This window comes from Nanorana parkeri, unplaced genomic scaffold (genome assembly GCF_000935625.1).
Source record: "Nanorana parkeri isolate BGI_ZX_2015 unplaced genomic scaffold, ASM93562v1 scaffold952, whole genome shotgun sequence".
NCBI classification, from domain to species: domain Eukaryota; kingdom Metazoa; phylum Chordata; class Amphibia; order Anura; family Dicroglossidae; genus Nanorana; species Nanorana parkeri.
Window position 1 is genome coordinate 330,862 of NW_017307220.1, and position 16,800 is coordinate 347,661.

Sequence of the window (16,800 nt, forward strand, 5' to 3'; positions counted from 1 at the left end):
ACATTACTTTACATACTGCACATTCACATTAGCTCCTGTCCCCAGGGAGCTTACAGCCTAAGGTCTCTATTTTACATGCATACATAACCTTCCAGCATGTCTTGGAGTGTGGAGAAAACCAGAGTACTGGTACTGAGTACTGATTTTTATATGTGACTCATTTTTGTAAAACTTTTTTTAGACTTATCTTTATTACTATCACACAGGCGGCTAACACAGCACAGATACAGCGATAGGTCCTCTTTATGAAGACCTCAGGGGTCACCTATGGAACGCAAAGAAGAAAATCATATAAATGAAAAAAATCATATAAATGACAATAATATTAATAATGAATACTTTTTTTACTATTAATATTAAATACATGTTTTATATATTTAATACATATAATATATTAGTACAAAGCATTTTTTTCCAGCCTTTCTTTTCGAACAATATGACTTGTAAATAAATACTTAAAAACTGAAAATAATAATATAAAATAAATATTGAATAATGTGCTAATTGATTATGATCATAATATAAAAATATATGTATAAAATGAAACTGAACAACATATGACTGGTAAAGGGAACAGCTACTTGTCTACAACAAAATGGCCGCTCCTTCAGCCCCATACAAGTCTTCTATCTCTAGCGTTCGGCGAGAGGGTCCACCAATAGGAGCGCCGCCATGCTGCGGATCCACCAATAGCAGCGCAGCGCGCTCTCTGTGTTCTAAGTGTGGCGGAAACGTTCTAGTCATTTGTGGTCTTCTCCTCTGCATCTGGCAGCGATGTCGTCCGTGCCTGGCTCTACACCGGGTAGTTTGAGGAGGAGTCTGGCGGAGCTGCTCGGTATATACTAAAGTTTATATATCATTCCGTGTTAGATTTGACCTATGAGCAGTCTGTGGTTTCCAGCTGTCTTACATCCACTAGCATGCCATGTGTTAACTTCTCGGCAGGGGTTGCCTATATAATCATGGCTGAAATAAACATACATCTGTATTTATCATTATTAGAGGCTACAGGAGCTGCCATTGCTTCCTTTTGATAATGCTAGATAACTAAGTGTTATGCTGATCCACAGGCTTTATTACTTGTATGTGTCACTGATAGGAAGCATGTATGCAGGTCAGGCAGGTTGGAGAAAAGTTGGGACCCTTGACTGCATACTAGTGTCAGGGTGGAGTTACCCTTTAAGACACAGGTAGCTCTCAGAGTTTGGGTACTGTCATGTGACACTGTTGCTATACTAAAGTTACCCAGACAAGATATCCCTGTATAGAGAGAGTGGAAATAATTATGTCCAATGATTTAAAATCATCACAAGCTGACACATCTGGAAGTATTGGTCTCCTGGGTCACCCCGTAGCGCTCACTGGTTCCTCTCGCTGACCTCACTTCACTACCCATCCTTATTCAGGATCTACAGCCGAGTGATACACAAATAAGATACATTGTTGTTAATAGTTAAGGTACCTGAATGCATTTTTAAGATTAAACTCCTGAGTTTAGTGTCACTTTAAGTGGACCTAGGGAGTGAAGCTTTAGGGCCTCATTAACACGAGAACAGGCCAGCATGTACAGCTCCGTGGTGCGTGCACGGGCGTATCAGGCAGCTCCCAGGAAGGACAGGTGCTGCGTGTGATTAGTACGCAGCTCCCGTCCTCCTTTATGGGAGTACGCCGTCCGTGCGGGTGTCCGTACTCGTACGCTGACAGGATCGATCCTGTCTGTGTCCGAGCCGGGACACCCGCACCCGTACGGACCTGCACTTGGGCTGAGCGTAGGGCGGTGTACGGCCGCATACTCCCATAGAGATGGACGGGGGCTGCGTACTAATCACACACAGCACCTGTCCTTCCCGAGAGCTGCCAGATACGGCCGCGCACACCGCACGGAGCTGTACGTGCCGGACGTTTCTAGTGTGAATGAGGGCTTAGGTTTGCAAGTTATAAGCAGTAATTCCTTATCATGGAGCTTTCTTGGCCCTGGCATTAGCTGGAACACCGCTGCCAACTTGTAATGACATCAGCATTGCTGCACCCAGTCTGCAAATACTGACATTAAAGATAAAATGTACAATTATAACTTTTGAATTTATAAATAGACGCTTGTTGCATGTTATGACAGTATTTGCTATTGAAAGTCATCAACAATTTAAATACAGGGCGACAAAAACTGTCAGATTTTTTTTTTTTTAATATAACGTGATATATTACAATTCCATTTTTTGCATTTGAAGTGGAACTCCGAGCAGATCTGTATAAATCCAGATGTGTAAAGAAATGTTACTTCAGTTATAATAAATGCCCGGATCACTGTACAGTACCATAAAATCAGTGGGGTTGTTTCTGCCGGTTAGTATAGCTTCTCCTGTACTTCTAGTCTGCCCAGCATGTGATCGTTAGGGGTCTTATGGAATACATGGCGTTTTGTGATGGGGGGAGAATGAAACTAGCATTCCAGGGCATATTTTTCTTTTTCGGTACTCACCAATACCGAGTGCCGGAAGTCCCATTCAGGAAGCCAGGTGGCATGTAATGACTTGCCACCTGGCTCCCTGATTAGCCAGGAAGCCGGGCGGCGTGTAAAGACTCGCCACGCGGCTTCCTGATTAGCAGGGAAGCCGTCCCCATGCTTCTCATCACTAGGTGACGAGAAAGCATGGAGTCTGCTTTCTGGCCAATCAGGAAGCCAGGTGCTGTGTAATGACGTGGCGCCTGGCTTCCTGATTGTCCGTGTAGTCAGCTCCATGCTCCCTCATCATGAGGTAACGAGGGAGCATGAAGCCGGCTTCCCGACCAATCAGAAAGACGGGCGCGGCGTCATTACACGGCGCCTGGCTGATTGGCCAGCTTCCGACCAGTCAGGAAGCCGGGCAGCGTGTTATTACATGCTGCCCGGCTTCCTGATTGGCCATGGAGCCAGCTTCCTGGCCAATCAGGAAACCGGGTAGCGTGTAATGACGTGCTGCCCAGCTTCCTGATACCCGAAGTATTGGGCTAGGCATCAGAGCATTTGGGCGCGTACAAATACTCGCCCAAATACTCAGCATCGGTACCGATACTAGTATTGGTGTCGGTGCATCCCTACTAAGCAGTACCCTAAAAGACTTACCTTTTGTCCGAAACTCCTCCTTAAAAATAGCAAGTCACTTCCTGGTATGTGAGTGTGTCTAGAAACTCCTGTGCTCATAGTGTCATAGCTGTATACCTTCTGTATAAGATCTCAGGCACTGCTGCCTCTGACTGCTAGACTTAGGAGATTCGGATTGAAGTTTGGTTACTTTTGTGCTGCTCACTGGTCTCCTTGCTGGAGGCTCTGACACGAGGAAGCAAAGCTCTGCCTCTACCAAGATGGCCGCCTCCACACAGAGTCACAGTGCAGAACAAAGCATGTTAACTCAGTAAGGGCTCTTGCACACGGGTGTTTCTACCCATACAAGTAAATCTTGCCTTTTTCCCACCAGGGAGTCACAGGGGCTGTGTACAGCCTTCCATATAAATAAATGACTGTACATACCTGTAGGCGAGTATGCGCTGGTACTTCCGTATACCTGCACATACACGCAAACATACGACCAAGCACACACACAGGCTGTATCCTGAGTTGTACACCTGTGTGCATGCATGGAAGTACTGGCGTATACCAACCTACACCTGTGTACAGCCAGTGGTCTCTATTGAATGCTGTACGCAGCACCCGTGTTGTGGAGCCATATATGGCCAGATTTATGTTGTACAGTTGTAGGCGCCCATGTGCATGAGCCCCAATGGGGAAACAATATAAGGGGCACAGTGACAGGGTCTCTTTAAATTCCTAAGTATGTCTCTTGTGTACTTCTCCAGTACAACCCACCTGATCGATGGGGATAGATTTGCACCCCTCATCTCTGTAATCCTGAAATTGGATTGTTTTGTGGTATACAAGGTCTGTGTACTCTGATATAACTGTATAAACTCTCGCCATTGATTTGCAGCCAGCAGGACCAGAAAGCCAGACAGAAAAGCTGAACACAGCAGTAAAAGGATCCAGGAGGCGGCTGTGTATTTGCTGAGCTGTCATCAGGATGTGAATCAATTTCTGCTGGAGGTGAGGGCTGCTGAAGCGTTGAGGATGCTATTTACACACAACAGCAGAATTGTTCCCGGGTACGAATGGAGGAACACACCGGCTTTATAGCTTGGCCACATCGAGCTTGTGTTGTGGTCTGAGTCAGCACCTGCAGTTGTCATTTTGTAGGTGAAAGGGTATTAAAGTGACCCTGTCGCCAGACAATGTGAACAAAAATCTTTCCATAAGGTTGTATGTGCATTGAATTTATTTGATGCATGATTTTTGACTGTACGTAAACGCCTCCCTTGTTTAGAAATACAACAACTCTGAGACTGCTGCTGGGTACCTCCATATTGAATATGATCTCAGCAGCCCAAGCACACCCAGAGCTGTCACTCAAGTAACACTCTATAGCATCCCCCGGGGAAGGGTGAAGGAGCTAGGCCAGCACAGACTGTAATGAAATACTCCCAGAAGAGGAGAAGCCTATGATGTTCAAGGAGAGTGCTAGAGAATGGGCTGTGCCAGGTGTAATCAGATCCTAAAGTAACTGCAAGTGAATACAAATCATTTATAGAAAAGAAAAACACTGCAAGTAAACGTGTAAAGCACTTCATGCTTCTGTGCTTTTACCTCCATTTTTATAAGTAAGCAACAGGTTCTCTTTAAAGGGGAACTTCGGAAATGTAAAATGTTAACCTCTGCAGTGGAGCTCTCCCCGCACTGCAAGGGTTAACTACTCGTATTTCAATAGGGGCTCAAATAAAAAAATATATATATATACTCCCTCGATCCTGTCTGACTGCTAGACCCGTCCCTGCTCTGGCAGTCTAAGCCCTGCTGACGTCATCATGTCACCCCATGCACCGTAATTAGATGTGAGGATGCCGCAGGACATAGCACAGCCGGAGCGGAGGGGGGGATGAGGTGAGCAGGACTGGGGATCAGGTGAGTATATCTTCTGAATGCCGGCCCCTAGGGATAAAAGAGCAGTTATCCCTTAAGGTGGCCATACACTTTACAACCCTCGCAAGACTTTTGTCTTGTGAGGGTTGTAATGTAATAAAAAAAACGTACGATCTGCCCATCTTGGACAAGCAGATCGTATTTGTGATCATCGCAAGCCCGCCCCGCTGAGGGGAGGGCTTCCGATGACTGCAATGCTGAACGGGCAGCGTGTGCTGCAGTTGTCGAACAAGCAGGCTACTAACCCGGGCTTTCCAGCCTGTTCGGAAGACGTGCGACCGTACAGTAGAAACGGTCGCACGCTTTTCATACACTTTGCGATTATCGTACGATCGCGGGATTTCCCCGTGATTCTCGTACGATAATCGTACAGTGTATGGGCACCTTAGCAGTGCGGGGGTAGCCCCACTGCAAGGCTTAACTTTTTATACACCTGCAGTTCTTCTTTAACCTCTTGCCGTCCGCCCGTAGTAAAAAAACGGACGGACGGCACCGCTGCATTGGCGGATTCAGAACGGATGCATACAGGAGCACAGACTACCACTCACAATAGGCACAGGTGGTGTGCAGTCCCGGGAACTTATGTGCACAGATCTTATGGACAGAGACATATTTCAGGTGGTTTAACTCTCCAAAATCTAAGAAAAATCAGTAGACACCCCCTTCTGTAGACACCCCATGTAGGTGACCCCAGTGATAGTATTCTTGTGTGTTCAGAATGTAATTTCATTTCTAATTTCAGATACAGGATCCTCCTTGTAAGAAAGTTTGTGATGGTGAAAACTCAGATTCCAAACATCCTCCGAAATCTGCCCTACTTCCAGCATCATTTATTGGTAAGTAAAGTTTACTGCTGGCCTCTTGACTCACAATGATAATTTGCTGTCTAAACCTGAGAGGAATGTTAAATAGAAGTCTGGCCAAAACATTTTTTCAGGCATCTGCTATAAATCTTGTTTATTTTGACAAGTGGAGTCTTATGGCATCTTTTTGTAACATTGTTGTTTTAAAAAAACTGTAATTGCAGCAAAATATATTTACCATCTGAATAGCTAACCACATTCTCAAAGCCCAAGTTACAGAACTAGATATGCCGTCAGATAGGCATTGTACTAACAACCTCCATTGCCCTGTTTTAGTAGTTGTGCTTTGTGTCTGAATAGGACTGCACAGTCCAATATAAACCAGAGTTAAGGTGCCCATACACTGCACGATTCTCGTACGAGAATCGTGGGAAATCCCGCGATCGTACGAGAATCGTGCAGTGCGAATGAAGACGTGCGACCGTTTCTACTGTACGGTCGCATGTCTTTTGTCTAAGGAGCATGCTAGAAAACCAGCCGAAAATCGTACGATTTTCGGCTGGTTTGAATGATGCTCGGGAGACAAATGCCGAACGGGCCGGTGTGCGCACGGGCACACTGCCCGTTCAGCATTGCGGTCATCGGAAGCCCACCCCCCACGCGGGCGGGCTTGCGATGATCGCAAGTACTATCTGCCTGTCCAAGATGGGCAGATCGTACGTTTTTTAAATTACTTTACAACCCTCGCAAGACTAAGGTCTTGCGAGGGTTGTAAAGTGTATCGCCACCTTTAGACCCGGTGCTGTCAGTAATCAGCACTTAGTGACAGATCTGGTGAGACATGCCCCCCTCCCCTTCTTCATAACACAAGTCACATGAGTACAGTTGGGTTGAGGAGCACTACAGTGAGGGAGCAGGAAGCAGCATTGTCAATGAGAGAAAAAGGTATTTTAAGGCATTGCCTGGTGACATGTCATGACACATGGGGTACAGGTCTATAAAGATATAAAATGTCCGAGACATCAGCTGGGTTTTACCTCCTCTAGACAATTCATATGCTGCTCTGTATCCAATTTCCTGTTCCCCAAATAACAGATAAGTGCCTGTAATTAGGCTGTAAGCTGTCAACAAGCAGACCTTACTAGAGGCATCTTTCCTATGCTTCCTTCAAGAAAAAAAAAAGGTTTACACACATTTCCACTTTATGAAGTCACCTGAAACAGATAATACACCTGTGTTCTTTTCTTTATTGTCAGGTTCCACCTTAAGAGATCAGGCGTTACATCTGGGCATACCAGCTGATGTACTTGGTGCAAGAGCAGCTGTCTCTAACATCCAGCAGATCTGCCCTAATGTAGGAAACAACACGGAGGAAGTATGGCTCAGCCAAGACCAGCGAGTGAGTACAACTGAACATGACCATTTAACATTCATGGAGCATCTTCCAAATTCTTTATATCAAATCCCATTACTGAAAGCCTCATTCTGACTGGTTGCTATAAGTTGCTGCAATTTATTAGTACTTTATTCTCTATTGATTCTGGATTGATCGGTTAGGATTGATATAAAATGTTTTCTAGTGAGCTGACTTTTACTCCTACAGCCTCTAGCTACTTTATTTCACTACCTATTACCAATATAGTTTGTTATTATTGTAATACTATCTGAGTTTCTTAGGCATGCAGTTTATGTTATATTAGGATAGTGCATAATTATAATTAATAATGTGTATGAATTAGAGATGTTCAGATACCAGTCCAGATACCAGTGCAGATACTTGGCATTTTCATGAGAACTACCAGGGTTGCAACGGTTGCAGCTGGGACCTGGCTCTGGCACTCCACCACTGTCCTGAAATCATTAGTCTGTATTGTTTTAGAGAAACTGTCACATGACAATAAACAAAAATGTACCAGTACTTGTATCTGTGAGGACTTGGACAAGTATTAGTACTTGTATTTGGAGAACTGGTATCGGTGCATCCCTAATATATATTTATTCAAAAAACCCCATACATTAAAACAGGAATGTACAAATCAGAGGAGCTCCGTATGCTCCTTACAAATGACAGCGGCCTCCTAACTTTTGAATTTTTCTCTAGTCTAGTCCTGGAGCTGGAAAAGTATCTGTACATGTACCGAGTACAGTATTTGGTATCTAAACATCCCTAGCATGAATAACCAAAACCTTTTTTCTTAGTTTTAGGTATATTAGGAGGAATAGGTTACAACCTCTGGCAGTTTATTTTTTGCTGTCTGTGTCCTGTTGCAGAGTTTTCTCTATATTTCCTGTCCTAGAGACGCAGTAGGAAGTGAAAGGAAATCTCCAAAGTGAGGGGAATTCCCTTGTTAGACAGCTGTCAGAACAACAGGTGTCCCCATTGGAAGAAATCCTCTTCTCCTGTTCTGGCGAAAAGTGTAAAATGTTGGATTTTGATTCACCTTCTGTTTCAGTGACAGTTGGCAGCAGGACAAGGAGAGAGGGTGGGTCTACCTAGCACAGGGATCCTGGTAGCACTAAAGCCTAGAGCACTCGAGGGGTAAAAAAAATACCCGTGCAGTGGGGCTCCCCCTGCACTATGAGGGTTAAATGCTTGTTTTTGCCAAGGGTACCCGGAAAAAAAGAGTTTTACTTTCATTATCCTTTGCTCCTCCAGCTGCTGGCGTCCCGCTGCAAGGGTAGGTTTTTATTTTCCCCAGAGTTTGGCTTTAAACCCAGCTCCAGCACAATAACCTTACTGAATTAAAGTGACACTATACTCGGGAGATAAATCTTAAAAATGCATTCAGGTACCTTAACTATTATCAAAAATGTATCTTATTTGTGTATCACTCGGCTGTAGATCCTCAAATCATCTCTGAATTGGTGCCAACACTGTCCTTCCTTCTGAAGGGGGGCTACTTTTGTTCCCCATGGTCCCTGTGTGTTGTAAAGTAGATACCGCTCCAAGCTCCCTCCCGTGATGGACTACAATCTCACGTTTAGTTTACTAATTTGTAATGAGATTTTTAGTTCATCACAGGAGTGAGCTTGGAGCGGTGACTACTTTACAACACACACAGGGACCATGGGGAACAAAAGTAGCCACCCTCCAGAAGGAAGGACAGTGACGGTCCAGCTCTTGTTGAACTTCTGTGGATTTAGAGCAAACAAACTGTTCAACTTGCTTCACTTTGGTAAGATATTTGTGCCTGAACTTGGGCTTTAAACTTTTCCTACTCAATCCAAAAATAAAAATAAAGGTTTGGCTGTAAATACACTTCTAACTGGTAAACTGTCACATATGAAGCTATTTGTTTAACAGAATGAAGCAGTCAGAGCGCTTTTACAGTCTTACTGTAGTAAAAAAGAACAACAACAAAAAAAAGTGAATCTGTAACATTTGAAATATCTTTAAGAAAGCGGAAAGCTCAGTCAATGCATTATTTATATCAGGCTGGTCCCTTATACGAGTATCCAAAAAAGATCACTGTAAAGTTTTAAGTCTCTTTAATATTTCAGTATGTCCTTTACAAATCCGAACGATATTCCACCACTTTAATATGGACGTATCCCCCATATTCCACTGCTCAGACGTTAGGCTGCTGATGCATGTATAATGACTTTGACTCACAAAGAAATTTTGGAACATGGAGGTTAATGTTCTGGCACTTTCTTGAGGTTAGGGAATGGCACCTTCTCTGGGGCTGTAAAGAGTAGTCATACACAAGTATTGGACATAGCTGATAATCCCTCATTTCTATCATGTTTCCACAGGACAGGTTGACAGCTTTTCTGAAGACACTGAAAGTGCTGATGGCAGAAAATTGTTTCAGATGCTCCGTTTTCTTAAAGGAGATGTGGGAGCAACCGGTGAGTTGTGCTACTGATATTGGTGCACATTATTTTTTTAACGGGCCATTTCTTACATCATAGTTGTTCATTTCTGCTCTGCAGCGCCCACCAGTGTTAGAAGTCGTGTGGCACCTACACAGTATGGACATAGTGGATATAGAGGACATACTAGAGAGGTACGATTTTATTTTTATTTTTTTATTATAGGTATTTATATTGTGCCATTTATTTACACAGCACTTTACATACTATTTATTCACACCAGTCTCTGCCCTCAAGGAGCTTACAAGCTAAGGTCCCTATCTCTCATGCCTACATACACATACTGGGGCCATTTAGACAGGAAACAATCAACCTACCAGCATGTGTTTGGGATGTGGGAGCAAACCTGCACAAGCAAAAGGAGAATATAAAAACCCCATGCAGATAGTGTACTAGTTGCCAATGCGAACTGTAGAACCCAGGGAAGCAAGACATGAAGTGCTAACTACTGAGCCCCTGTGCTGCGCAACCACTGAGCCCCTGTGCCGCGCAACCACTGAGCCCCTGTGCCACGCAACCACTGAGCCCCTGTGCCGCGCAACCACTGAGCCCCTGTGCTGCGCAACCACTGAGCCCCTGTGCTGCGCAACCACTGAGCCCCTGTGATGCCCATAAGATTGACGTGTGTGTATTGTATTGTATGAAAGAGCATTCAAAGAAAATTGCAGCAAATCTGAAATCGCAGTGGATGGGAAGCTAAAGGGAATTTCATTATGAGTGGAATATACTGTAGGGTAAAGTTGAGGTGCCATTCACAATGATTGGCACCAAAATAGGACACATTCCTTCATGTATGTTGCAGTAATGCATCTGAAGGGGCCCTGAAATACCTAATTAGACATGTCCTTAAACAATTTTTTAGAGGCAACTCCTGACATCTGCTCTCGAGATTCTGTTCCCAGATCAGCAGTAATAATGCCTGTTTTATAGTTTCCAAATTGTAAATGACATCAGTGCAATACAATTCCTATGAGCGTTGACATGTTGTTTGTGTTCAGTTGTACAGACATGAGCTGTGCTGTGGCTTGGTTCTGCACGGAAATGCGGGCGCTGTGTCTTCACATGGAAAATTCATCTGTTGATCATGAGTATGTGGAACAGATCATATCTAGTAAGTTCTCCAGTATCTTATTTGAAACACAAATAGGAACCTGTACGTCCTTATGCTTCGCAGTATCAGGGTTTTTGCCAGGTTGTGTGCTTGGTACACTGACTTTTACTTCCAGGTTTCTATGTTATCTAAAGTTTTGAACCTTTGAATTTATAGACCTGTTGGCTGTGCTGATTGGAAGAGCTTTTTGTCAGTCGTATTCCTCTGTAAAGAATCCAGAACAGTCCAAAATGACCAAGGTATACCATATTCCTTCTTGTTTTACCTTGTCTTGTACTTCCTGTTGTGTTTTATAACAGACCTATCTCACTGTTTTAGATCTCGCTCTCCATCCTGGATGCAATGCTTTCATGTAAGTACCCAGTATATATCCACAGCTAATGCATTTCCTTTGTTCTATGGTGGCAGATGTTTTTACAGTGTGAGACCTGTCTGTGTTCAAAAGACCTGTACAATGCCAGGACCCTCCTCTGTCCACTCTGTAAGCCAATAGATGGGGAGGTTACATGCGTCCTTTGCTTTATAGAAAAGAAAACAATCAACTGTTGGTTCCAAGATTATTTGCAATTTTTAGTTAATTGTGGATAAAGAGAACCACCAATTTTAATCATCTGAATCTGCATTTTTGAGTTGTTATAACAGGGCAGCCTTACTTCTCTGGGATTACCTTTTTGTTTTTTATTTACCTGTATTCTCTCCCTGTCAGCAGAAGTATCAGGCTTCAAGGCCATCTTATTTCTTACAAAACAACACCGGGCGCCTTTCCTGGTGCAAATAAACCTTTTATTAATAAAAAGAGGTATACAAAGATATATACTCACAAAAGAAGCATTGGTTAAAAGCGTCAAATGGACTGATGATCCTTAATGACTTTTAGACTGTGAATACACGCTGGAGCGATTGAAGGAAAATCAAAGAGCTCTGCTTTCTCACAGAGTCCCGCTACCACTGCTGGACGCGTTTTCGGGAACACGCCCCCTTCCTCAGAGCTGTCTGAAACAGGGCAGCCTTCACTGGACCATAAAAAGCATTTTGGGCTATAGGAGGGCTTCGTTTATTTGGCGCTGGTCGCTATCTTGGAACTATCTTATTTCTTGCCTGAGTTCAGGGGTAGTAACTAGGGATGTCCCGATACCGATGCGAGCATCGGAATCGGGCCCGATACAGGGCATTTTGACAAGTACTTGTACTTGTCAAAATGCCCCGATGCCTAGCGCCGAAGCTTGCACTGTTTTTTTTTTTTTTTTTAACCTTCCGTGGTGGCTGGGGTTGGGGTCTTCTGGGCAGGCTGGAGGAGCATTGCGTCACTGCTGTGGGCAGAGCTCCAGGTGGGGTCTAATGTAGTTGGCTGGCGACTGCCCAGAGGACACCGCCTGCAGCTGTGCCCACAGCAGTGACGCGATGCTCAGCCTCTCAGCGCCGCCGCCGGGTCTAATGTAGTTGGCTGGCGACTGCCCAGAGGACTCCGCCTGTAGCTCCGCCCACATCAGTGATGCAACGCTCCTCTGCTCACCCTCTCAGCGCCGCCGATGTCGTCCTCGCATGAGGAGGAAAAATCATGCGGCACCCCATGAGGCTCCATTGAACAGGCACCAGTAAGTAAGGGCCTGTGCTGCTGAGATGGCAAGTGGGGTAGTTTTTGCCACTTTGCCAGTATTGTATTTATAATCTGATTGCAAGTGTACATTTACTTCTTCATATAGAGTATTAGGTTAAATCATGATCTATAGTATACTACATACATAACATGCAGTTGTACTATGGATCGTGATTTAACCTAATCATGTTAGCAGGGGAATAGGGGATAATTGAAAAATCTATTGCTGTAGTGTACTCTATATGTAGTACATGTACAATACTAGCAGAGTATAATTGTAAATGTATTGTCTGCACTGTATTAGCAGTATATACTCTATATGTACTACATATAGAGTACATATAGAGCACACACTGCTAATACAGTGCAGACAATACATAGCCCTGTACTAGGGATCATTTAATCCATTCATGTTAGCAGAGGATAATTGTAAATGTATTGTTGCAGTGCACTCTATATGTACATGTACTATATACTACATATAGAATGCACTGCAACAATAGATTTACAATTCTCCCCTGCTAACATGAATAGGTTAAATCATGATCCATAGTACATAACATGTAGTTGTATTATGGATCATTTAAAGTCACCTGTCCCTTTAAGAAAAAGTATCGGTAATTGGTATCGGCAAGTACATGAGGGGAAGTACTTGCACTTGGGCCTGAAAAAGTGGCATTGGGACATCCCTAGTGGTAACAGCTCTGGTGTACATTTAAAAAAAAATTGTTGTATAACAAAGCTGCTGTTAGGAAGACATGAAAGAAAACTAAAGAGTTTGGTAAATTAAAGTTTTATCCCACTTCCAATGACCTGGCCTGAGTGTCAGCAATATCGAGCCGCACACTGGGCTGATATTTCTCCTCTAAAAGGGGGTAAATACAGGAGCAACACACATACCTGTCCTTGAGAAGCAAGGCTACTTTTTTAACACGAGTTAAGGACCAAAACCTTAAAGTGAATCTGTAGGACAAGGCATTCATTGGATTCAGTTATCTGCTCCCTCTCCTGCTTCACATACTTATTTACATTTTCTTTGCTTCTCTTTGTTTGTTGGGAACAAAGATAAATACTCCATACTTCTGGGTATGGGGGCGGTTGTGACAATCTCTTCATTAGGCCTGTGTCACGACTTGAAGCTTACCCAGGGCCTCTCTTTTGTCCTAAGGGCTAATCGAAGTAGGGGACGGAGAAGAAAAAAAGATGAGTATTTGAAGCTGTGGAGTGAATCTGTTGCTTTGCCGTAAAAAGTAAGATTCATATGCTTACACCTGCCCTATTTATAACTAGTTATCTTTAAACTGCAAATTGGCTTTTAAGCCTGACTGGGTCTTTAATTCTACCTTTATTTATCCCCCTGAGGTCAACTGGGGTTGTTGGAAACACAGCAGACCTTTGGTCATGTCATATAAATACCACAGCTGTAGATTATTAGTTGCAGATAAAAGGAAGGCTGCCTTAGAGGTATGATGATTGGATCATTTAAATGGTTTTCTAGCCAATAAGTCAATGTGAACCCAAAACTGTTATGCAAATGTAAGTCACGTGTTTTATTTCAGGGCTCCTTGATGCAGTTGTAGAAGCAGGAAGTGGTCAGTCATACAAGCCAGGAGTTGAACGACATTGGTAAATTTCCCTTCTCTACATCTTCAGTTGCTGATTTTGAATTGTGCTGTCAATTCAGTCCTGTGACTGTGTGTGAAGCCATATTTCTGTAGTTGATAAATTGCTTACAGGAGCTATTGAAAAGAAGCAATTATGTACGATTTACAGTGGTGCCTCGGTTCACAAACTTAATTTGTTCCACAATTCTGTCCGCGAAGCGAATTGGTTGCAAACCGAATCAAACTGTGATCAGATCGCGATCTTGATTAGAGGAAGCCACGACCATGTATCAGAGCAGAGAAGAGGCCGCGGTTGTGTTCGTCACCCGATGCGGAGTTCGTGAACGGAAGCAAAATTTTGCCAAACTTCCTGTTCGCGAACCGAATTGTTTGCGAACAGAAGCGTTCGTGAACCGAGGTACCACTGTATCTCTGTTCACAAATCATAATACAGGAAGAAAACTCACTATTGCTACTGCTAGTTTGACTGCTTTGCAACCTTATGATGCTGTCCCTGATCTCTTGGTTGATCGTGCGGCTAAAAATCATGTGAATGTTTCCAAAATGAATGCAATGTCTTACTGACCAATCAAATGATCGCATTTGATTTTAGTTGCACTGGTCAAAGAGAATACAGGTAAAAACCTTAACTCAAGGCAGATATAAGAGACCCAAATTAATGCAGCTTTGTATTCATTAATGCAATTATTAATCTATGTTTTTCAATGCAACAGGTGCAGGTACCCGAGTTTGACTTACAAACCCCTGTACCTCTGAGCTCAGACTGCAATAGGGAGAATCAGCACAAGGAGCAAGGCATCTTTGCTTCCTCATGTTCCTGTGCCAATAGGAGGAGAGAGCAGAGAGGCAAGCTCATCATTCTGCTACTTTTCTTTTACTGTCCAGTCATTGGATGGGAGAGGGACAAGACCAATAGTGATATGTGACTGCAGCAGAGAAAAATCAGCTCAGGGCCCTCCTTACCATCTTGTCTTGAATTGTGATTGTAATGCCTTCCTTATATTGTAAAGCGCTGCGAACACTGTTGGCGCTATATAAATGCTGTATTATCATAATAACTGCCCTGACAGACAGGACTGTGCTGTGCTGAAAGGTTACGTTTATCTCAGCGCTGGATAGACAGAAATACAAATCCTTTGACAGGTAAAGCACCTCCCTTACTATATATGTACTTCATCTGTGTGTTTAGTTGAGTAAGCTTTGAGTAAGGATATGTTAGCTTAGGTGAATTAGTCAACGCTGAATTATTACTAATATGTTCACCTTTAACAGATATGAACTGTAGAGTGTCATTGACTGATATTTCTGACCATCCCTCTCTGGGTTTTTCTGTGCTAGGATTGAAGGAGGCAGACATGGAAACAAAATCAGACAATTATATTAGTGGTATTTTGATGTTCTACAATGCTAACAACATAAAATCACAAAAGATGGAGAAGACATCAGTATGAGAGGTGCAGAGAGGCACACACTGTTTTTTATCTGTCTGTGCTTTATCAAGAAGGTCAGGTCTTCCAACCACCATATGACACCTTTTGGGTACCTTAAAGGAGAACTATGAGGTGAGTGCTTTTCACTCACCTCATAGTTCTAGCCGATAGGTAGTAATAATATGCTCCATGTTTTACTTTGTTAACCCCGGTGTTCCGTCTTCTGCTTCTCTGCAGGTTAATTGCCTATAAAGTCTCCAGATACAGAGCCCATGTGATTCCAGAATCTCTAGAGGAATTCTTTCTCCACACGCTCAGTCAGACGCTTACCTATAAGCCGAAGCTGAAAGGTAACATGTCCCTTACAAGGACACTTTAAATAACATCACATAGTAAAGGAATAAAACTGCTAATGCTGCTTAGAAAACGCTCCAGAAGGTCTTTCCAGTTTACATTTAATCCAAGTTTTATATAATGCTACACACTCAGAATCTGCCTTTCTGGACATGTGCTTCTGCGTGAACAGCAACCTCTTCTCACATGACTGAAATTATTTGCTCCAGTGTCAAGATCTTTTCAGCTTTCCTCCTCAGGATAAGAATGTATTCATGGGGTTTGTTTAGGGTATGAGGAAGGATTAGGGGACAAATGTTTAGGATTTAGGGCTCATGAACACGGTGTGTTTGGGAGTAAATATAGGGGTGTTTGCATACAGCAAACATACAGGAAATCTTCCTCTGACCAGCAGTTCCGGTATGGGGGGTAAGAATCGGAGCATTTGGGCGAGTACTCATCCAAATACTCCATAATGGTACCGATACTAGTATCAGTGCATCCCTAGTCCTAATAAATACTTCCAGTGTCCCCCAATAGACAAGAAAAAAAAGGATTTTTTGTATTCACTGTAAAATTCTGGTATTGGAGTCCATTGAGGAACCTCCCTCTTAGTTTATGATCATACTCTTGGTACTGCTTTGCTACATTCCTTAGGCATGTTGGTAGTAGAGGGGTTATCCTGCGCTGGCCTACAGGTTTTTGTTTGTCATTGTCCAATCCTTATGTAGGTGGCTGTATAACCCATCAGTTAAAGACTTTCTGTGTCCCTCAGTAGACTCCAAGAACAGGATTTTACGTTGAGTAAAAAATCCTGTTTTCTTGTACTTGCTAAAAGTGTTTAACCTGAAAAAGAAAACGAATGCAGTCCCCACATATAAGGACTGGTAAGTTTCAATCAATTACAGTTTTGTTCCTAGGTTTAGATATCCTTTACTGTTTGCATACTGTAGGCTGCCATTTGCAGAAGAGAATAGTGGATTGTATAGTTCAGGCAATAGCATGACCACTTTAAAT

General features: G+C 43.2%; 1 protein-coding gene across 1 annotated transcript in view; it reads left to right on the forward strand.

The window, feature by feature from the left end:
* Positions 1-745: 745 nt before the first annotated feature.
* The window catches only part of FANCA (Fanconi anemia complementation group A), a 55,672-nt gene continuing 39,617 nt past the window's right edge, over positions 746-16,800 (forward strand). The window contains exons 1-11 of the mRNA XM_018566476.1: positions 746-835; positions 3,966-4,078; positions 5,751-5,844; positions 7,068-7,210; positions 9,568-9,663; positions 9,748-9,821; positions 10,686-10,798; positions 10,955-11,037; positions 11,117-11,150; positions 13,955-14,021; positions 15,688-15,800. Coding sequence (XP_018421978.1) covers positions 775-835; positions 3,966-4,078; positions 5,751-5,844; positions 7,068-7,210; positions 9,568-9,663; positions 9,748-9,821; positions 10,686-10,798; positions 10,955-11,037; positions 11,117-11,150; positions 13,955-14,021; positions 15,688-15,800 — 991 coding nt within the window. The 5' untranslated portion in view covers positions 746-774. The remainder of the gene's footprint in view (positions 836-3,965; positions 4,079-5,750; positions 5,845-7,067; positions 7,211-9,567; positions 9,664-9,747; positions 9,822-10,685; positions 10,799-10,954; positions 11,038-11,116; positions 11,151-13,954; positions 14,022-15,687; positions 15,801-16,800) is intronic.